The sequence below is a fragment of the Clytia hemisphaerica genome, unplaced genomic scaffold (genome assembly GCF_902728285.1).
Source record: "Clytia hemisphaerica strain Z4C2 unplaced genomic scaffold, Clytia hemisphaerica genome assembly, whole genome shotgun sequence".
Taxonomy (NCBI): domain Eukaryota; kingdom Metazoa; phylum Cnidaria; class Hydrozoa; order Leptothecata; family Clytiidae; genus Clytia; species Clytia hemisphaerica.
Window position 1 is genome coordinate 119594 of NW_027104606.1, and position 22030 is coordinate 141623.

Here is a 22030-nt window from a genome sequence, read left to right on the forward strand (position 1 = left end):
AAAGACTTTATTTTTCTGTCGGTGACGGAAAAACAGTTGCCCCTTGTAGTTTTTTTTTCTCTCTTTTTCTCGGGTTTCTCAGAAATGCAATCAAATTTACGATGGAGGAGAGAGTAAAACAATGAATTAGATTTATAGATGCTGTTGTGGCGGAAGATACTTGTTCTCCTTCGCTATCGAAATCTTCCTCGACCTTTCAAAATAGATATAAAATGGAAAAGGCAATATGATGGAGAGACTTTTTTTCTCTCTGCTCTCCTGCCGCTCACAAAATTGAACAAACACCTGAATAAAAATTTCAAATGAAAAAGAAAAGGCCATCAAACGAGATAACAGTGTGTTTTTGTGTTTTTTTTTGACTGTGTGAGATGGCATGAAGATTATTTACTAAAATGTCAATTTTACACTGTCGGGCCTTACTTTATAAAAGTGGCAAAAGTGGAAAAGATTATATACACAATTTCGAGTAAAAATCAATGCTGAAGAAGTTGGAAAAGATTTGGGGAAAATTATTGATATCATAAGGTGTGATCCTCCAAGCGATTTTAAGTACATAAAAATCTTTCCGGCAAACATCGGAAAATGATCCGCCAATTTGCCGGCAATAGTCGATAATCGTCCGCTCACTCATAGAATTAAGCCGGCAATTTATCGGTTCACGAAATCAAGCAATTTTTTCTTTCCTTAAACCTATAGGCGGGAACTTTCCGGTTACCAGCCGTGACGTCTATTTTTAGAAGGGTGTTTGATACCGGTAATTTGCCGACAATTTGCCGACAATTTGCCGGCCTTATGGATGCCGGTAGACGAAGAATAAAAACATTCTAACATTACGTAATCAATATATGGTAGATCACGGAACGAAAGTTGCTTGGGAATTCTTATAATTCCGGCTGTTCTGTGAAGTATTTTTGTTATACACGAGGCTTCTCTCGGATCAGAACCTTTCTTTACCACTTCAACTGGAGAGAAGAAACATGTTAAATCAACAAAATTGTGAACAGAAAGGAAAAACTCAAACTTCTTGAACAGATAGACACACACCTTCCACAACTTTGCTCAGAGCTTTCTTGACAGCGAATCTATCAATTTTCTGAACTTGAGGGAAGCAGAATCAAAGGAGGTATGTAGCTTGACTTGGACCTCCACACAGGAAAATTTCCCCTTACTGCATTTTTTTATGTGATTGGGTGGGCTTAGACAGCTTAACAATGAGATAATTTTATGAAAGTATAGATTTTTTGGTGCTTGAATATATACTGTAAATACAAAACATTAAGCAATTTTTCAGGTCTTGATTATACAACTGGAGCTTTTTGCTCCCTTAGAAAAGAGTGGAATATCCAGCAAAAGTACATGGATTTTTACCGTACCGACCACCACTGGAAATAGACCGTGGCCAGCCTTCTGATATCGATTCAAAAATAAATTTTTTTTTCAAAATGGCCGTGAATAAACTTTCAGAGTTGATTTTAGTACTTTTTTATGTGCTGAATCCGAATCCGAATGTTACCAAAAGTGTAAACCCGCAGTTTTCGAGTAAATCGAGTTTTAAAATAACGTAATCGGGTCAATCGAGTACTATCGATTTTTTTCATTTCTGACGTAAAGAAGTAATAAAACTCGAATTTTTTTTCATGAACACCGTCTAGATGCATTATACATTTTATTTTTCTATGTAATAATATAATTTCTAACAAATATGGCTTAAAAATATCAGAAATTCGATAAAAAATCGATCAAAAATCGATTGAATCGGTTTTTCATTATTGAGAATGTAATTTTTCATAAAATGAACTACAGAACAATCAGAACAATGTAAAATATATACAACCAAAACTAAATTGAAGAGAGAGCCCTTTTAAAGCTTATGTTTCATTGATTTTGGGAATGCAAAGTTCAGAGGTTACTCGACAAAAGTAAAAAAACGGATAAAAAGTTAAAACAATCGATGAGTACGCTAATTTTGAAATCTGTAGTATAATAGGTCTCTTAAAATATAATGCAGTCATTTATCCAAAAAAAACGTGCAGGAAATGAAAAATATAAACTAACATATTACTCGTACAAAGTAAAAGCATTATTATAAATTCAACGTAAAGTCGATGTCACTTTCATCATCCCAGTCTACGTCGTTCAACGCGTCATCATAACTTTCGTCATCTGATTCTTCTTCTGCCTTATCGACTGCCTCTTCTGGTGCATTCTCACAACTTATGCACTTGCAGGCGTTGGTGCACTGCAAACCGTTTTTCTTACATTTGCAGATATTTGTTATGCAGCCACTTTTACAACCGCAAGAAGTGATAGACGTCACATCAGAAATCGATGTGACATTCCAGTCGATGCTCAATTTACCACCGTCCAATCTCCAACCATGGCCATCAGGGGAGGGGGCATTGATGGTTGATTTTAGAGCACTCTTCCAAATCATCGATTGGTAGTTTGCTCGAAGGAGATGATGACGAAGTGCACCTGGTGTAGGCGGCAGAAATTCTTCTGAGAATTTTCCGAGCTTGAACAATTCCACGCGTGCATCGACGACGTTTGTTGCACTTGAACCGAACAGCTTGCACACGTAATGCTCAATTACATGCGCGACATTATCTGGGATATCCCACGAATCTCCGATCTTTGATATCGCGTCGACGAACTGAACGTTATTCACCATTAGATTCCAACACTTCGATTTACCCTTCCCAAAGAATGAGCTTGTGGTGTCGCATCCTGTAGAGGCAATAATACATTATCAAAATTATTTTTACGATAATCTTAGAACATAATGAAAAAAGAATGAATTGGATTGTTCACCTAGCACTTCCAAGTATTCCAATTAAGTAATAAAATAATTTCTTACCTGTCAAAGCGTGGAAACCAATAAGAGCTTGGGAGGCACCGGGTGGTAACGATGATGCCACTTCGTTGATATCAACAATCCGCCGCCGATTCCCATTTCCTGTCTCGACGAACAAGTGATTTGCAATTTGGTTCTCCAGGCCAACCAACATGACGACAACGTCAGTATCCGGTGTTCTGATAAGGGCATTTGTGTGCCCCTCATCGGCGGCATGTTTCGCATGTAACAAAAGACGTGTATCGGCTTCTTCATGGTCACAGCTAAGAGCTTCGATGTTTTCGATTGAGATTTCGGCATCGACTTTCATGACTGAGAAACAGGTGGACGATTCCGAGATGAAAAACTTAATGTCATCAGGGAAGTCATCAGGCTTCATACTTCTCCATTGTTTTGACAGAAATGACAACAGGTTTTCCTTGTTTTTGCCAACTGAAAGAAATTTCTTCCAGTCGCAAGGAACTTTCTGGTTTTCTGTAACGATTGCAAAGACTTGGCCATCACCAACAGCTCTCTTTTCTCTCTCAGCCCCCTTGATACTAATATCCGGATAGCGATCTCCAATGAAGTCAACTCTCGTTGATTTGAATTTGGTTGCAATGGTCATGATAGTGTTGAAAATTTGTGTTGCCAATTTTCCAAACGTTTTGGATGGATTTTTCAATGCTTGGATTATTGCCATAGCGTCAATGAGCAGGACTTCGCTTGTGATGGATTCAGGGTTAGATTTGTCAGATGAATCTTCAAGCATGTCCATAACCTTGGACTTGACTGTCTTTCTCATTTTTCCAGTAGAGTTTGCTAGTATAAAAGATAATTAGGAAAGGTTAGTAGGCCATTTTGTGCCTAATTTGTTAGGGAGTGTACAAAGCAAGAAGCCCGTAAAGGAAAATCAACGAAATTGGTGGAGAGATTGTCCAATTTAGACAAAAAGAATCTTTTTGGTTTTTGAAAATAAAGGCAAAGTACTGCAAGACGTATCCAAAACCATTTCACAAAAAAAGCGAAATAAAAACGGGTGAAAGCTTACCAAGTGATAAAGGCAGTGATGATAAACTATTGTTAAGAAGACTTGTCAGATCTACTTCTCTTGTGTTGGATAATAATAAGAGACGACCAAGCAAGTCTCTCGTTCTTTTCTCCTTGACGAGAAACGTTTTCAGGTTGTTCTTCTGTATCGGTTCGAATAAATCTGGGGTTTTTGACATCAGGTTTTGAAGGAACAGGTGATACGAATTTTCTCCAACTGAATGAGCTCTTTGCAGGTCCTTTGAAGTTTCTGGACAGGCTACGCGGCCACTATAGATGTTTACAATCGACTTTTCATCAGCTTGATATTCAAAAGGGTTAACGAGACCTTCGACTGTTTCCACAATTGAGTTGACATGCTTTTCGTGCTTCACTCGGAAAGTCTTGTCTAAATTCCTTTTGGATCTAAAAATAGAAACGCGATAAATCAAACTCTAAGTAAAAATATGGTGGTTCAATAGAAGGAGATAAGATCTATAATTCTAATAAGTGGCTCTCATAGATTTTCTGCTTCAAAAAGAACTATCTTTAAAAATGAACAGAATGAAATATACTAGTACCTATCATATCTAGAAACTCCAGCCATCTCTTGGCATCTTCTAGTGATTGCTGTTCGATGGTGTTGTGATAGAAGCCAGCGGTGCATGTAACCCCTGTTCAACGTATTTCCTATCAATCCCCCTTTTGTCTTTGAATCTCGGTTGGCAGTTTGCTCGATCGTCATATCACATGGTACTGCTGAAAAACCATGCCTTTTCTGACGTTGAACAGTGAAATTATCTCTGAGATCTTCTAGCGCACCTAAAGAATGTACCAAATTCATCATTATTGATTTCTAAGTTTGTGGTGTGATAACCCTAGGTAGTTCATGTGATAACCAGCAAATATGGATAAAAAATTGTTTCCAGTTTATACTAAAGAAAGATTAATCAGGGTGAAAGTCTCTCTAAAGTAAAGATATTAAGACCAGAAAAATTTAAGTACACACCAGGATGAGTCTTGGGTAATTCTTTCATCTCCATACAATAGGTTGTCATGTAACGAGAATAGTTTGGTCTGTCGTATGCAAAGCTAATCATCTGGCCAGCAGATTCCATGTGTAAGTCCCAATCAGATTCACGAGTTCCTCTGATGAAGTTCAAGAGCAGTCCTGAATAAAATTAAGAAATATATATGATATACTTTTGAGAAAGGTAGGCTAATGATATCTAAAAACAATGTTGTTAATTATCATAGACCAGACTGTTTTAAACCATATAAAGTTTCTTACCAACCATATCAATGTATGAGCTCCAAAAATCAAACGTTGCATTCTGTTTTCGATGTTCTCTCACGAATTCTTCATATTTCTTCATTATATTGATGAAAGCGAAACTTTTAATGATGTGTTCACGTGCTTCAGAGTTGTTGCATGAAGATTGATAATTTTCACAAAAAAAAATGATTGATTCCCTTTCTTCTTCTTTTAACGAGTCCAAAAAGGATTTGAATCGAATTCGTTGTAATGCCTCATAAACGATCTTGTTGATATAAATTGCTCCATTGTAAAATCTTCCATTCAGGACTTTCTTTATAGAAGATGGGCCCACTCCAATATCTGCTGCAATGATAACTTCCTGAAGAAGATACAACACAGAAATAATTTAAAATTGTAATTTTGATTGTAACAATTTTCCCACATCGCACAGCATCATAATCAGAATTTTTCATATAATGCATTTTAATTTATTGGAAAAGAATAATATTATCAAGAAATAATACCTTTAAACCAGAATCCTCGAATCGTTTTCCAATTGTCCCACAAAAAGTCATTATTGTATGGAATGATCCCAATCTCACGATTATACTATTGAACTGTGGTTCTTTCCATTTGATTTGTTGCACCTGAAATTTTAAAATGCAATAAAATGTTATCCTCGTGTAAGGTATTAGGCAGTGTTAGGGACGAAAAGATGATACAAAATATTATATCGAAAAAGATTTTCAGTTGACAAAAAAATATAAGTTATGAAAGGATCCCAGTAAAATGTTACACAGAAATCACAAGATAAAAATTTACTTGTAGTACCTTTGCATAGATCGATTCATCAGCGACAATGACAATGTATGGGTATTTGACTTCATCCTTCATTTTCAGTGCTTTGTTCATTGTTGTGAAAATAGTTGAATACTCTGTAGGAAGGGCATCAATGATGGGAAGATAATGAATTTTTGTTTGCTTACGGGGTGTGGAGAACTTGGTGTTGTGCCCTGTCCAATCAAACGGTGGTTCTTCATTACTACCCGAAGGGGACAATGATTTGGTAACCAAGTAAAGAAAATCTTTACTTTTTGCATCGTCAAAATTGGCTGTGCAGGTCGTGGAGGTGCCCTGCAACATGGAAGCAAAACTTGGAGACTTTTTCTTTGTCATATTGTACTCATCAATGTGAACGTCTGGAGCTGCTATGGATTTTTTGTAGGTTCTTTTCATAGGTGCGTCAGTCATTTCAGGAGCTTCCAATCTTGGATTTTGAAGCAAAATCATGTTCATTATGTGAGTTTGATCTTTGGTCTCCTCTCCAAAATCTGCATTGTCGATAACAAGAATTGGGATTTCTCCCTCAACTACATCTGCTGGGAGTTCCTCATCTTTCTTCAGCGTTTTCTCAGCCAAAGCAGTGTCGTGTCGAAGAACTGATGAATGGGACGTACAGTGACCAAGACCATGTAAGATATCAATCAATTGGTTTCCACCATCTATCTGACGAACAGCCATGCCTTAAAGAAGAAAAAAAAATAGCAAATAGGCTACTACTCAATAATGCTAGTTAGTTGGTTATGGAAAAATGCTTGATTCCTTTTGTGTTTTGAGAGAATATTTTGTTTGTAAAAGGAACATCAATCATAGAATTATTCATTTAGAGAAAAACATACCTAGAGCCAGATGTTTTTCAGTTTGAACTTGACCTTTGCTGGCATTATAAATCAAATCTTGTGCCATTGACATTACCACTGATTCACTTTCATCGCTGACGTCAACAAATTCATCAAACATAGCTTCTTTACTCTCACCGATCACCCATGTAAAGAAATTAAAGAGTCTATGCGGTAAGGTGTCTTTAATTTTTCCTCGAACAAAATGTTGTTGTGTTGGTGGCCATGTATATTTGGTTTTGTGACTTTTGACAATGTCTCTCAGATACAATGCTGCCATGTAAAGTTCTCGGTCTTTGAGATAGTCGGGCTGGTCATATCCTACATAAATGAAAACAAAACAAAAATTCTACACATTGCAGTTTCTATACAATTATTTAAATTTAAAAAGCAAGGCACCAAAGAAAATTCATTCAAAACAAAGTGAAACCATGAGAAGTAATTTTAGAAAAGAATATTAATATCAATCTCCTATTCAAAAAAAAACAGTAAGTCACAAAATTCGAAATTAGAAGAAATGGTACCTTCAAATTCATCTTCAGTGAGCTCAGTCTCTGTCAATTCAGTTTCTGTCAATTCTGATTCTGTTTCATTTTCCACATCCATCGCATTAGTAGGTTGAAACAAACATCTTGTGTAAAGTTTATAGCATGGTATATGATATTTTGCCTCAGAGCAAGCCATCTCCTTGGTTCCAATTTTGTTAAGCATCTCACTAGGGGGGAAAACATTTTGATGAATTGATCAATACAATATGATCAATGAGATAAGATAATTCTTATCCTTAAGATTAAGACAAACTTTTAACTTGGACCCAGCCGCCAAAAGTTAGGCAGCAGACATCATCATCCTGCAAACTAGTGCCTGGGGACATGATTGTATAATATCTTCAAATGCATTCCAAGACTTCAACTCTTAGTGCCCTAATATACCTAGACACTAGGGATGTTATTGTTATACCTATCATCTTTCTTCTTAGCAGCTTCTCTTATTGAGTCTGTCAATGTCTCAACACTGGATATATTAACAGCTGTCCTTTTCCCATCAATATGCTAAAAATAAAAGGAATTAAAATAAAAACAAATAAAAATGGTAACAGAAAACAAATTCTTGCTGGTACTAATTTACAAAATAGAGCAGTCTATTATTAGATTAATATTTTATTAACAGTCAGACGCAGCCGCAAATGCCGACACGAATTGCCAGTGGAACAACAAAAGCCTTGAACTTACATTTGTTTTATAGATAACAACTTTGTTACAAATGACACAAACAGGTGGAAGAATATCTTTAGATTTGGAAGCTACAGGTGGCGGAGATGACATTGATGAGCGTAAACGTTTAGAAGGGCCATCGTTCTGGAGGATTTCCTTTGGAAGAAAACAAGTAAATTGTTACTTATCAACGAAGTAAATTCTAACATTTGATTTGAGAAGAAAAATTTGTCTTTTTGAGGAATTGCAAGTTACTGATGATAGAATTTTGCAACAAGTCTGAATTAAAAGGCCTGCTATATATCATAAAAAGGCAAAAATTACATAAAAATTTAGAAAGTGTCCATCATCATAGCCATACCCATTGTTGAAATCTAGATTCGGCTTCTTCATCTTCTTGAATTTCAACATCTTTATCCAGAGCCCGGTTCAATTTCCCCTTGTCTGTAAATCTTTGATAGCATTCCCGATGGTAAAACATGTCCTCAATGTTGTCATGTTGTTCATCAAAGTCAACAAGTAATGCCATGAGCTCTTCATTTTGTGCGACATCCTTTTGAGGACACTGTGACTGGAGATTGAGCCAGCTCTTTTGAAATTCAACAACACGTTTGAAGGCTACATCAGAGAATTTTATCAATGGTGTTGTTTTAATGTTATGGAAATGGATGACACAATTCCTTTCAGGACGTGGCATTCTATAACCTACTCAATCTACAAATTTGTACCATTAAAAAGCTCATATTTTCAATCTAAATGAAATAAATATAATTATGGTTTCTACTAAATTAAACTTATCATGAATTAGCAATAACACACCAAGCAGAACTCAATTTCAAAACATGTTTCGAGCCATATTTACAAAGCTTTCCTCTCTAAAACTTCCCCGCCATTTTCTCAAAAGATTACATGACCACTTTCGTTTTCTAGACCAAACAAAGGACTCTATTTTACCGAACGCTATATCAGTTCAAACGTCGGACGCTATCTTTTGTTCTGCAAAATATATCATGTTGAAATTGTTTACAATCGCGTCCGAAATGCTTATCAACATGGCGGAGTGAGCTGTGAGAGACGAGTGGTTTTTCTTTTAAAAATTACTCAAAAACTGCGGGTTTTCGAGCTTGGTAACATTGAAAATCGGAATCAGCACCCTCAAATTGACCAAGAAAGATATCAAAAGTTTATTCACCGACATTTTGAAAAAAAGTGAAACGTTTTGAGGTACCTGGCCATGGTCTAAAAAGAGAAATTATTTCTGAGGCTAAGAAAAAATTCAAAAATACATGTCGTCCGACTGAAATGGCCCAATATCAGTGCAAATGTTTTTTCAGGCCTGAAATAGTTTTATTTTGAGGATATCATAATGGTACAATGGGCCATTCCAGAAAATTTTTGTCACCCCTATTGGATGACGTACATCTTTTTTGAAATCAAACTTACGTTTTGGGCCATTCAAGAAAATTTTTGTTTTATATTCTTTTAGACGAGCAAGATATTTTGATTGTTCATTTCCATTCAAATATACACTGACAATACAGTTGAAGCTCTCAAATTCAATGTTTTACTTTTCTATAATAATCTTTAAGTTTCCCTTCATGAATTAAATTCAAATCACTTTCAAACTTATGAAATTCACAAAATTGAATTAGCCTTGCCACAGTTTTTCCAGCTTTTTTTTCCTGAAATCTTGAAAACCCTTTAGAAATTGAAAGAAAATATGTAGTCCAAGTAAAGAAGACATTATCTCGTGAAAGTAAGTTAACAAATATTCTTACATTCTGAAATACTGTTACACATTCTTGGGAAATTAATGACAATTATAAATCTCAGATTTCTGTATCTTGGTTGAAATTCTATTAGTTTTCAAGCAGAAACTTTAAAAATTATAAACCTAAAATATCTTTGATTTCAAAAATGATAAGTCGTAAAATCTATGGAAGGAATATTTTTGAAAAAACATTGCAAAACAAGTCTTTTAACAAAATGAGAAAAAAATAATAATTAAACACTTTTTATATAAGGAACACGCTCATAAGGAACTCGAGGCTGAATAAGGAATTGTTAAGAATTCTCAGGTTGAGAATGACAAGGAATCCAATTTTTGCGAATCAAAATTTAGCAGCTTTGTAAATAAGGAACAACTCGATAAGGAATTTTGAGGCTGAAATTCTCTGTAAAAATAAGGAACTCCAGGCTTAGAGCAAAGTTAAGGTTCCACATAAAAAAACGTGTAGCTTAGTATGATAATTTGCTTAATCATATCCAATCGTAAAGTGTGAAATAATATTTCAACTGTTTTCTCAAAAGCTTAGCAACAAATCAAAAATGAACTAAACTATTACAAGAAAATATAGTGGACCCATTATTTTGACCGCTGGGCCCAAGCGGAACCAAAAAATTTTTATATATCGTATATATAAAGGTCCCCTTTTTTTTACAGCTGGGACATAGCTGAACCAATGTTTTATATATAAACTATCACTAGAAAATATAGTGGACCCATTATTTTGACCGCTGGGCCCAAGCGGAACCAAAAAATTTTTATATATCGTATATATAAAGGTCCCCTTTTTTTTACAGCTGGGACATAGCTGAACCAATGTTTTATATATAAACTATTACTAGAAAATATAGTGGACCCATTATTTTGACCGCTGGGCCCAAGCGGAACCGTAGAAATCCGATCAAAAGATAAAAAACCACTGACAAAATCTAAAAGACACTATTAGGTTTTAATGACAAGAAGAAGGTAAGATTTCAGTCTTAAACATTTACACGCTTTTTTATAAGAATACCTTTAGTGAGAATATCAAATTAAACATGACCCAATTTAACAGATTTGAATAACAAGGTTTTGAATTTAAACTTTAGAGCAGAATATAATGTTAGCTCCTAATGTGTACTCGACAGTCCCAAACTCAAATTATTTCTCATGTTTGTATAAAAGTCATCTTAAAAAATAAGAAAACGCTAAGATTTTCGCACTAAATTTTGCCAATTATCCAAATTACACTATTCTTATAAAAAAGCGTTGTAAAATTCAAAAACCGTATTTTGTCAAAACTTAGTCAAGGAAACAAGATGAAGTATGAAGACTAACTTAAATTAATGCCAAATCTTAATTTCTGTTTTAGTTAAAATTGAAAAAAATAAAGTGAAATTAAGACTGATGTTTTTTCATCTGTTTTCTATAAGCCTTCAACTTGGCACCAACTTCTTTTTTCAACAACGATCTCATGTCTTTGTGAAGCCCAAACTGATGCAAAACAATATCAAAAATGATTTTAATCTTCTGTTCGTTAAACTTTTTATACCCCTGGACCCCGTCAATGTTTGATGTCATAACCACACCATGTTCAAAGTCTTTGATTATTGACTTTTTACCCATTTCAATGGCTGCTTTGAACTTATAGTCACTAATACTACACATTTGGTTTTGGGTGATCATTTGAGATGGTTGGTGGTAAGGCGGTTGGATGTTGTGGTAGTTTGATTGAGGCGGTTGGATGTTGTGGTTGTTGGATTGAGGCAGTTGGAGGTTGTGGTTGTTGGATTGAGGCAGTTGGAAGTTGTGGTTGTTGGATTGAGGCGGTTGGAGGTTGTGGTTTTTGGATTGAGACAGTTGGAGGTTGTGATTGTTGGATTGAGACAGTTGAAGGTTGTGATTGTTGGATTGAGACGGTTGGAGGTTGTGGTTGTTGGATTGAGGCAGTTCGATGTTGTGGTTGACGGATTGTTGGCGCTGAGGTGGTTGGTCGTCCTGTGTCTCCAGTTCTGGAATGTCAAAGAATGCCTCAGGGTCTTCCACAATATCGAGATAGGTACGATTGTTACCTGCTGCCACAAACGCATCCATGTCATTGTTAGTAGCTACTAAATTTTCCAGCCTACTTAGACGATCATTCATTTCTCGCATTTCTGTCCGCACAAATTTGTCCAGATTGTCAATTTTATTAAAAAGAACGCTCAAATTTTTTTGACTAATTGGTGTCGAAATTAAATTAAAATCAATAGAACCTGCACTTGAAGCAATGTGTTGTGGCAATTTCTGCTCTGGTGTTTTCAAAGAGTTAATAATATTTGAAGCTGAAGCATTGTCAGATGGCTCTTTGAGAGATGGAGATGGCTTCTTTATGAGAGATGGAGATTGTTTTTTTATGATAGATGGCATTGGAGATGATTTTTTTATGACAGATGACATTGGAGATGGTTTTTTGGGTTCAGGAGATGGCTTTGGAGATGGTTTTTTTGGTTCGGGAGATGACATTGGAGATGGTTTTTTTGGTTCGGGAGATGACTTTGGAGATGGTTTTTTATGTTTGAGGGATGGTGATGGTAATGGTGATATGTTAATATGTTTTGAAGATGGTGATGGTGATGGCGATGGCGATGGCGATGGTTTCTTGGATTCTGGAGATGATGTCGATTGTGATCTTTTGGATTCTGGAGATGACGTAGGTGAATTCTTTCTGGATTGTGATGACTGAAGTGGAGGGTATGATGGTTTGGTCCTTGGCCTTTTTAAAATGTTCTTCGCCTCTTGCTCTTCTTTGGCTTTTCCTTTTTCGATTGAAAATTTCTCCACCAAAAACGAATTGTAGTTTTTCATCCTCTCGTTCTGTTTGTCATTAAATTTCTGGATGACAGCTTGCTCCTCAGGGCTGATTTCTCGAGGCTAAAAGAAAAGGTTTTATTTTGTTTGGAATTTCATCTGATAATTATAAATTAATTACTTAAAAGAAGAAAATTTGGCCGAAAAAAAATTGCGGAGTTAGCCAAAATCCACCCAATAAAGTTCCCAACAAAATTAATTTTTTCCTTCGTCCGTCAAATTATATTCTGCCAAATTTAATTTATTTTGCGCGTTCCCTAAATTCTTGCTTTTTCAAGCCCAAAAACAGGTTTTTTTTGCTTATTTAATAACACTTTTGGCGTAAAATATTCAGCTATGCGCCAAATCAAATTCCCGTCCAAAATTTCTTCCTTTAAGGTACTAGAAAATAAAGTTCAGTCTGTTAAAAGCCTAGTGTTTGATAGGAATGAGAAGGGAGCATTAAGGTGACTATTATGAACATAGAAACAAATTTCTTGAAATTATTTTTTCAGGTTTGGACAGAGTTCCACAAATATTCATGCTGAGAAGTTCACTCAATCATTGACAGAAGCCACATCAAATGCATCAAAATACTGCGGTTAGAATTTTTATTATTATTATTATTACTTCCTCTGGTCCACTTTTGTCATTAATCCAATCCTTTGCTTTGGCTGAGCGTTGTTTTTGAGCAGGCGTTTGCTTTGATAGCTTTTTTGCTTTTGGCTTTGTTTCTTGCTTTTTCGGCTTTCTTTCTTGCTTTTTGCATTTTGTCGTCTTGGCTTCCTGTATAGTAAAAACATTGTAACTAATATAAAGTACACGCTGAGACAAGGAAGTATTTTTAGGAAGTCTTCACAATGAAAAAAGACTACACCACGTGGTAAGCTCTTCAAACTGACCAAAAATTGTATTGGATAAAACAGGGGAGGGGTACAGAGGCAGGGTACTAACCCATAGGTACTAACTTGATTTTTTACTAAAATTTTGATTAGCACCACCCACCCATATTTAGTACCAGGTACTACTTCATTTTTGCTGTTAAAATATGGACACCACTCTTAAAATCTTAAATTTTACCGATTAGATTGTTAGTTTTTCAGACTGAAAATTGACAGATAATTCAAGCAAACTATCAATGATGGAGTCAGAAGCTTTTTTCCTTTGATTTTCATCACACATACAAACTTTTTTGCCATTTTCTCTGCACCCACTAATGCTATGTTAAAAAGATGGAAAGATTTCCCAAGGATAATAATTTAAAGGATATAAGATTGTTTTGAATTTTGAACATGACATAAGAAGTTTTAGGGCCCTTGTCATGGCCTACTAACGCAGTTAATGATTTAAAAAAATTATGTTTTAGATTCACATGAGGCATTGTATCAAAAGAGGGTATCAGCAAAAGTTTAGCATCGTCATCGCGGTGGTTTGGTACGCGACCCGGAAGAGGTACAGCATTTGCGAGCTCAAAGTTCTCGATAAAATTGACGGCCATTTCTCTTGACAAGGAGTTCCGTATAGTGTACATGGAATACTATCACCTGTTTTGGATTTTTGACGCACATAAACAAGTTGGTAAACGATCGAAAATGCAAATTCAAAGTTATCGCGCCTTGGTTCCACTGGTTACAACAAATCACTCTCAAAGGATTGTTAAAAAGAACTAGAATTTTTATTTGAAATAAATTTAACTGTTGAGTTTGAAGCTCCAAGATCCGGAAAGTTAAATAATTCTGGTCTTCTAGGCTTTAAACTCAATATATACCTGTGTATCGTCAGATTTTTCTTCATCCCCGTGAATATCATATTCGTCGAGTTCAACTTCAGTATCTAGAAATAGAACAGAGAACGATATGTTCTTGGCTTAGTCATTAGACGGTTTTTTTTTTTTTGAATGAAAAATATAAGCTCTGAGGTTTGAAATTTAGAAGACCTTTTTCCAGGCTCAGAAATGAAATGAAAAAATAGACCTTGAAAGTTCTGTTTTATTCCTCTGTTCTATCCAATTCCCTTAACAAATTCTTTACGCAAGGTTCGAAATGATCCAGGAACGGCTCATCGAATTACTTCTCATTATAAGCTAGGAGAAGTTGCATAGAATAGAAGAATAATTTAATCATTTTCGCACGATTGGTGAAGAAAACTAGTAGCGATCTTTAATTTTAGTAGTTCAATTTTATAATATTCCATCCTTCTGTTCTTTATTACACTGTTCTAACAAATTCTTTACGCACCGTTCGAAATGATCCAGGAACGGCTCATCGAATTACTTCTCATCCTAAGTTAAAACAGCGTAGAACAGAAGAATAACTTGATCATTTACGCACGGTCCGAGATGGGGAACTCGAATTACTTCTCGTGATCAAGATAGGATGTAGGATTGAGGTCTTACCTGCCATTTTTAAAACACGTCCAACCGGCCTTTTAGCTCCATCTTTACAATGGCCAAGTTTGCCGAATTCTAGCCAATCCACACTTTTTGTCAACACCACACTAATTGAATTATCGCATTCAAAATGCATCAAAGCAAATTTTGGCACTAAAGGCTTTCTTGACATAACGAAAGAATAAGATTTAGATTAGTAAATAAGGTAAGATTTCTTATTTCTAAGCTTCTGATCCGTAAAGTTTTGTGAAAAACCGGGAGAACGATTGGTTACACTTTGGCTCTTTTATAGGGTTCAGATTTACGTTTGGGACAATCTGGAGTATTTACAAGCTCTTATTTCATTTGGTTGGTCGATAAGAAGAAATAAAAGAATCTTTTTACTTTTCTAAGTAACGCGTCATCCCTATCACTTAAAATGACCAATTAGTGAAATATCTTGTAAAAACTCCAAGGCATCTCTTATGTTTGACGTCACGTTCGAATTTGATTGATGTATTATCGAATGTGCTACATTTCATAATTCATGGTCACGTACAAGTCCGCAACATACAGAACGTTCGAATTTTACATTGTACGTTCGAAAAAATTTATATTTTCTTGTAATAATTTTTTAACTACGTACTATTACGTCCGAAAATATATTTTTCAATGTAGACTACCTTGTATGCTTTCTTTCACGTCCGAAAATTTACACCCCATAAATAACCTGAGTTCGCCATTTCAAATTTGATTTGTTATAATCTCTGCGTGTAATCATGGCCGAAAAACGCATGTTAGATTTCGAGGAGGAAGAATTAGTAGACAATTTTTTTCGTGATGGTTGTAGTTGTAAATTAGGTGTTGATCGAAAGCAATGTGTTGAAAGCTTCTCTAAAGAAGACATTCGTAAATTAAGGAACAGTATGTTGGAATTGGATGAAAGTGAAAGAGATATGATGTTAATGGGTTTCCTTCTATCCCAAAAATCGAAAACGGGTGATAGTATTCAATATTCGCTATACGGAATTCGTATTTGCCGGAAATTTTTCATGTTTTGCTATGATATTTCTAAAACTCTTCTGACGTCAATGTCTAAACATTTTCACGAGAATGGCCCAGTTTCGCGTGTACATGGCAACACCAAACGACGTCCACACAATGCTTTTAGTTTCGAGACGAGAGAAATGGCCGTCAATTTTATCGAAAACTTTGCGCTCGCAAATGCTGTACCTCTTCCGGGTCGCGTAGCAAACCACCGCGATGACGATGCTAAACTTTTGCTGATACCCTCGTTTGAAACGAAAGAGAGCGTGCACAACCAATACAAGGCCTTGTGTGAGGGCAATGGCTTCGAATTTATGGGGTTCACTTCTTTTTGCGAGTTATGGAAATCCCAACTACCAAACATAATCATTACCAAGCCCATGGGAGACCTTTGTTGGGTATGCCAGCAAGGGAATGAACGACTATTGAGGTCACAATTTGACAGTGACGACGACGAAGCTGACGAAATTGATGAAGCGCACAGGCGGCATATTGAGGAGTCCGTTCGAGAGGCACGGTATTACAAAGCCCAAGTTGAACGCGCTAAAGAACAGGCTGTAGGTTTAACGGACGCGTTTTCTCAAAAAGCGCCATGCTCATCGGATAGCATTGCACATTACTCTTGGGATTATGCCCAGCAAACACACTATCCGGCGAATCCTCTTCAACCAGGACCAATTTATTTTAAAACGCCACGGAAATGTGCAATTTTCGGTATTTGCAATGACGGCATAAATCTCCAATTCGACTACCTTATAGACGAAATTTGCACCACTGGGAAAGGGGCTAATACAACTATCAGTTATCTCCACCACTTCTTCAAAACTTTTGGCATGGGAGAAAAGGATGCTTATCTACACGCTGATAATTGTTCTGGTATGATTAATTTGTTTTCAAATTATACACTTCTGTGCCTAGTTGGAGGGAGGGGTAATCTCAGAAAGAAATTAGTATAAAGTCGGTATTAAGTATTCTCTGTAATTCGAGTCTTCCTCTAATTCGAAGAAAATTCTCAGCCCTTGAAGATCGAGAGAGTCAACTAATAAAACTTTTTTCTGCACTATGAGCACTCAATGTAAGGTTTGTTCTTTTAAGATTTTTACAATGACAAGACCAATTCTGATTTCAGTTTTCTTTTCCTTTTTTCAGGACAAAACAAAAACAATGCTTTTGTATGGTACCTCATGTGGAGGATTATCAATGGATATCACGAATCTATTGAATACTCGTTTATGGTTGCCGGACATACCAAGTTTAGTTGTGACAGGTACAGTAGTTTATTTAAAGGTTTTATTTTTACATAAGTGTTCTTGTCCTCTTTCTGACTAATCTTGCTCCACATTTGTGTCAATCCAATGTGAACTAAGATTGATGAGTAAGCAAACAATATCACTCTTGTTTAAAAACAAAACCTTTAAAGTACTAAAAACTAACAGAGGAGCCGATCAAAATCACTTTAAAAATTGTCATTATCGAATCATCCTAATAATGCTAAAGTTTCCTTAGGTTAACAATAAAAATTACACATATAACTTTTTCTGCAAATCTTAGCTTAACAAATTAATACAAGTGGGCTTCCATAAATAATATATTAAAAAAACATTTCCAGTTTTTTGTTACAACAATATTTAATTACTGTCAAATTTTATTATAGATGCTTTGGCAGCTTCAAAAAGCAACTGCGAAAAACACGTGTTTCATCGCTATATGAAATCGCTGACGTGTGCAGCAAGTCAAAGAGCAATTTTCCCGTTCTTGTTGGCAACCACAACAAGGAAATCAATGTTGTCACATACGATTGGACAACATACTTTGAGAAAGACTTGAACTTTCAAGCTATCAAGGACATTTTACAATATCACCATTTTCGAATGACTAAGGAGGAACCTGGTATTGTAACCTGCTTGAAATCGCTTGATGATGAACCAGTTAAAGTATCAATTTTCCATAAACGTAATCCTCCGAAAGTGACATCTGAGCTACCAACAATTGTAACGCCCAAGGGTTTCACAAAACAAAGAGCAAGTTATCTCCGTAAGGAAATTCGTCAATTTTGCACGCCTGGAACAGAGGATTTGGTAGCACCGTAATCGTATTGGTCATTGTGACGAATTTTATGTTACTTTAATTTTCAAGCATCTTTTACTACATTTATCTATTTTGCTTCAGAAGTTCCTTAATGTTGTTTTTGTTATTGATTTCATTGACGTAGCATTCTGATTTTTCCAAGTCGTTTTTCTTTTCAGTCAATGGAACTTCATAATGGGATGTTGTGTTAGATTTTGAATTTTGATAGTAGATAAATATTGGTATCTGAAAAAGGAAAACATCATGAAAAATATATTTTTTAGTGTTTGGACCACTTTAGGCGTTGAAGCAGAACATACTAAAATTTGAGGGGGTTTTTACCAACAGAACTTAAAAAGAAAAGCTTAAAAAACAACTTCCCCTAGGGAAAGACAGGCAAAATTGGTTTGTTTACCTCCGAAGACCAAAATAATGCGCATGCATCTGAAAAAGTCATTTATTTTCACACACAAAAAGTTACTTAGAGGAACAAATACTTCTTGGCTTGGGTTGAAGCTTATGAGGCAAAAGAGTACTGTAAACCTTCTTATATACATTTTATTTTAAGTTACAGGTTTTATAAAGTTTCTATTTTGTCTAGTAAAAGTTTATATATAAAACATTGGTTCAGCTATGTTCCAGCTGTAAAAATAAGGGGACCCTTATATATACGATATATAAAAATTTTTGGTTCCGCTTGGGCCCAGCGGTCAAAATAATGGGTCCACTATATTTTCTAGTAATAGTTTAAATATGAAACATTGGTTCAGCTATGTCCCAGCTGTAAAAATAAGGGGACCCTTATATATACGATATATAAAATTTTTGGTTCAACCAGTTTCAACCGAGATAGAAAAATCTGAGATTTATAATTGTCATGAACTTCCAGGAATTTCCAAGAATGTGTTATTTCAGAATTTAAGAATTTGTTTTAAACTTAATTTTGCGAGATAATGCCTTCTTTACCTTTGACTATATACATATTTTCTTTCAATTTCTTAAGGGTTTTTGAGATTTTGGGAGACAAACCTGGAAAAACTGTGCAAGTTAATTTTTGGCGACTTTTTGACACTATAAAATTTTTGCAAAAAATCTACGGAAAGTTTGAGTTTGAATGGCACGTATTAGTTTGCTTGCAGCTTGCTGTGGAAACATTTTTTCTTTTTCTTTCTCGGTGAACCTTATTCTAAGTGGGTATAAGGGTTTTGGAGCAATGAATGTTAAAAGTTAAAACCAGCAAAAATTAAAAAACAAGCAGCAAAAAAAGTATATAATATTTTAGAGCTTTCATTTCATTTTGCTTGTTTGCATCCACCAGTATGAAGAACTCAAATCACAATACATCTCATAGGCCTTATGATAGCTTGTGAGGGAATCTTCCAAAATTACTTAGAATACTGTAAGAGACATTAAGAATGCTAAAATAAACTGTAAAAACATAGACATGTTTCATTCAAGCCATGAAAAACCATCTCCCCATCGTCGCGTTGTTGTTTTTGTGAAAAGTCTAAAATGGCTACTTTTCGTGAGAACGAGGCAAACTATTCTCACGGCAGCCGAAATAAGTGACGCAATCAGCTCGTGCCGATATTTTGCCGCTGTCTAAAATCTGAAGTCGCGCTGAAGATCGGCAGATTGCCGGTCTACCATTGAGCGGTAATTTGCCGGTAATTTGCCGGTGACGATTTAAACCAGATCGGCAACATCGGTAAATTATACGCCAATTTGCCGGCAAAAATGTTACCGCCTCGTTGCCGGTAACAATTTTGTGTCTTTGATATCGCTTGGAGGGTCACAAGGTAAGCTTTCTTTGATTTCATTTTGTCTTGACTGTGGTTAAAAAAAAATATTTTCTTCCAGTATGTGACTTAAACTTACTAGGAATAGAAGGACACATTGAACTGACATTGATGGGAGTGCTTTAGAACCCTGCCTGGCCTGTTGCCTCAACATAAGGTGTGATCTGAAAATTTGCCCCAAGAAATGCTCAGGGGGTAGTACCCATGTAGGCAAAAGGTGGGGGTACACAGGTATTTGCAAAATCCCCAGGGTTGTAAATCGAATTTTTTTACCCTTGAGGCCCCCTCGAGAGCCTAAATTTTAAGCAAGGCATTGAGACTTGCCACAAAATTTATGAAAGTCGGGTTTGCCCTTACCTCAATTTCATTTCCTCGCTGAGTCCACTTTAGTCCTTTAAAAGCCGAGCCACCAAATACAGATTCCTGTAATTTCGAAAACCTAGTACTTCTGGGTGATGACCAGTTTGTTCTAACATGTGACCCCAGTATGGGTGGATATAATAGTTTTGATGAGTCTAGTGCTGGAGGGCCCCCTGGAGTTGAGCCTAATTCATAGTGGCCGTGAAAATGGTGGTCGAGTTGGTGTCTTGATTTTATAAGATCTAGCCTTGTCATAGTCATGACCATCTTTTTGATGGTCCTAATGACGTTTTTACCTACCCCAGTTGCTCATTGATTTAACTATAATCACCAGGGGTATTGCTGCATTTTCCCCAGAACAATGGTATTGAAGATTCTGCAGACTAAGCAGACCCTTCTATAGATCCAAAAGAACCACAATGATCCTGCTGCAGAATCATCAGTTTGACCAGCTTCTACTTCAGGGCCCTTCAGATTCCCAGATTCACCAAAACACTAACCACTGGTTTAACGTTGGGTTGGGAGGAAAGATACAATTTAAGTAGTATACATAGTGTACATAAACCTTTGTAATAGCTTCTTATAACGTATATTTCAACTCTTCTGAGAAGGGGGAATTGGTATCAAGGGGGCTGGAATAGAATTGACCAAACTTATATTGTACACTGTGCACCTACTAGACCTACTAGAGTGGAAAGGTAGTATGTGTATGGAAAACAAAAACAAATGGAAAACAAATTTAAAATTGTATTCAAATTAGTTTTTTTGTTTTTTGTTATATCAGGGTAGAAGGTGGAATCTCAGAGGTAAGCAAGAAGTATGGTCTTGGAAATAACATCGATATAACGTTGGCTAGAAGACACGCACAGGAAAATTCTCCTCCTACCATGTATGCCATCAACACTAACAAGACACTTGAATTAGAGCTGCCATTAGCAATTAGCAATAAAGACTATATACAAGGTACAATTTGTCTTAAATAAACATTTTTTATAAGACCAAGTTGCTAGGGGCTCAAGCCTCAAAATAACCCTTAAAAACAACTTGGTTAGCAAGCCCAAGGCCTCAAATCCGAATTAGCAACTTTTTCCTCAGCAAAATCAAAAACGGAGCCATGCAAATTTTTGAAAAATATTCTCCCATGAACATTGTCGAAAAATAGTAAAATGTGCTTTTGAAAATCTTCCAGAATGTTCTGAAAAGTTTTTAAAATGTTCCACTTTAAGCTTAGAAATCTTTAAAGAGCCTTTACAGGCGTGTTTCTCTAAAAATCCATAGCAAGTTCAGTTCTGACCTAAGACGATGATAAAAGAAATTATTTGTAAATTTCTAATTATCATTGTTTTGAAGAGATGAAAATTTGTTAATTACAAAACTGAAAGTATAGAAGTGAAGGATCTTGTTTTGGGTAAATTTTATGACTCTAAATAACGATTAACATAACCTCTTATTCTTTTAGTCATGGTACACGAAGTGATCGTTTCCTTTGCTAAGAACTAAGGTAAGGATAAATTTAACAACAACGTCATCTCCTGAGAAAAAATCAGCTGAAACGGAATCCTCCAACAAAATTCTCGATATCTCTGAAAAAGAATTGGAAGAGTTGAATAAAGGTAACTTTAATTTCAATTCGCATATCAAATTTGGACGTCTACCTTACACTCAATAGAATTGAGCCTCGAATCGGGTATATTTATACAAGTTTTTTTTTGTTTATTTGTTTGCATAGGAGAACAAATGCGTTGATATTTTGGGATCAGGTGTCGTTAAGATCGTCCTGGC

At 35.7% G+C, this 22030-nt stretch overlaps 3 protein-coding genes across 3 annotated transcripts; 1 reads left to right on the forward strand and 2 right to left on the reverse strand.

Moving 5' to 3' along the window:
* Nucleotides 1–539: 539 nt before the first annotated feature.
* On the forward strand, nucleotides 540–21748 carry LOC136824232 (uncharacterized). Its single transcript, XM_067080406.1, has 7 exons — nucleotides 540–1123; nucleotides 13123–13208; nucleotides 13974–16898; nucleotides 17172–17289; nucleotides 17677–18108; nucleotides 21033–21211; nucleotides 21708–21748. The coding sequence occupies exons 3-7, from the start codon at nucleotides 15755–15757 to the stop codon at nucleotides 21746–21748; spliced, it is 1914 nt and encodes a 637-aa protein (XP_066936507.1). The 5' UTR covers nucleotides 540–1123; nucleotides 13123–13208; nucleotides 13974–15754.
* Nucleotides 1916–8761, reverse strand: LOC136824230 (uncharacterized). Its single transcript, XM_067080404.1, has 13 exons — nucleotides 8375–8761; nucleotides 8032–8169; nucleotides 7760–7851; nucleotides 7324–7514; nucleotides 6800–7120; nucleotides 5952–6643; nucleotides 5645–5767; nucleotides 5154–5499; nucleotides 4872–5033; nucleotides 4444–4684; nucleotides 3885–4288; nucleotides 2858–3655; nucleotides 1916–2727 (listed from the first exon to the last, which is right to left on the reverse strand). The coding sequence occupies exons 1-13, from the start codon at nucleotides 8708–8710 to the stop codon at nucleotides 2084–2086; spliced, it is 4488 nt and encodes a 1495-aa protein (XP_066936505.1). The 5' UTR covers nucleotides 8711–8761; the 3' UTR covers nucleotides 1916–2083.
* Nucleotides 11177–15009, reverse strand: LOC136824231 (probable serine/threonine-protein kinase tsuA). Its single transcript, XM_067080405.1, has 4 exons — nucleotides 15003–15009; nucleotides 14376–14440; nucleotides 13238–13393; nucleotides 11177–12691 (listed from the first exon to the last, which is right to left on the reverse strand). Exons 1-4 carry the CDS (start codon nucleotides 15007–15009, stop codon nucleotides 11177–11179), a joined length of 1743 nt encoding a protein of 580 aa, XP_066936506.1.
* Nucleotides 21749–22030: the final 282 nt, after the last annotated feature.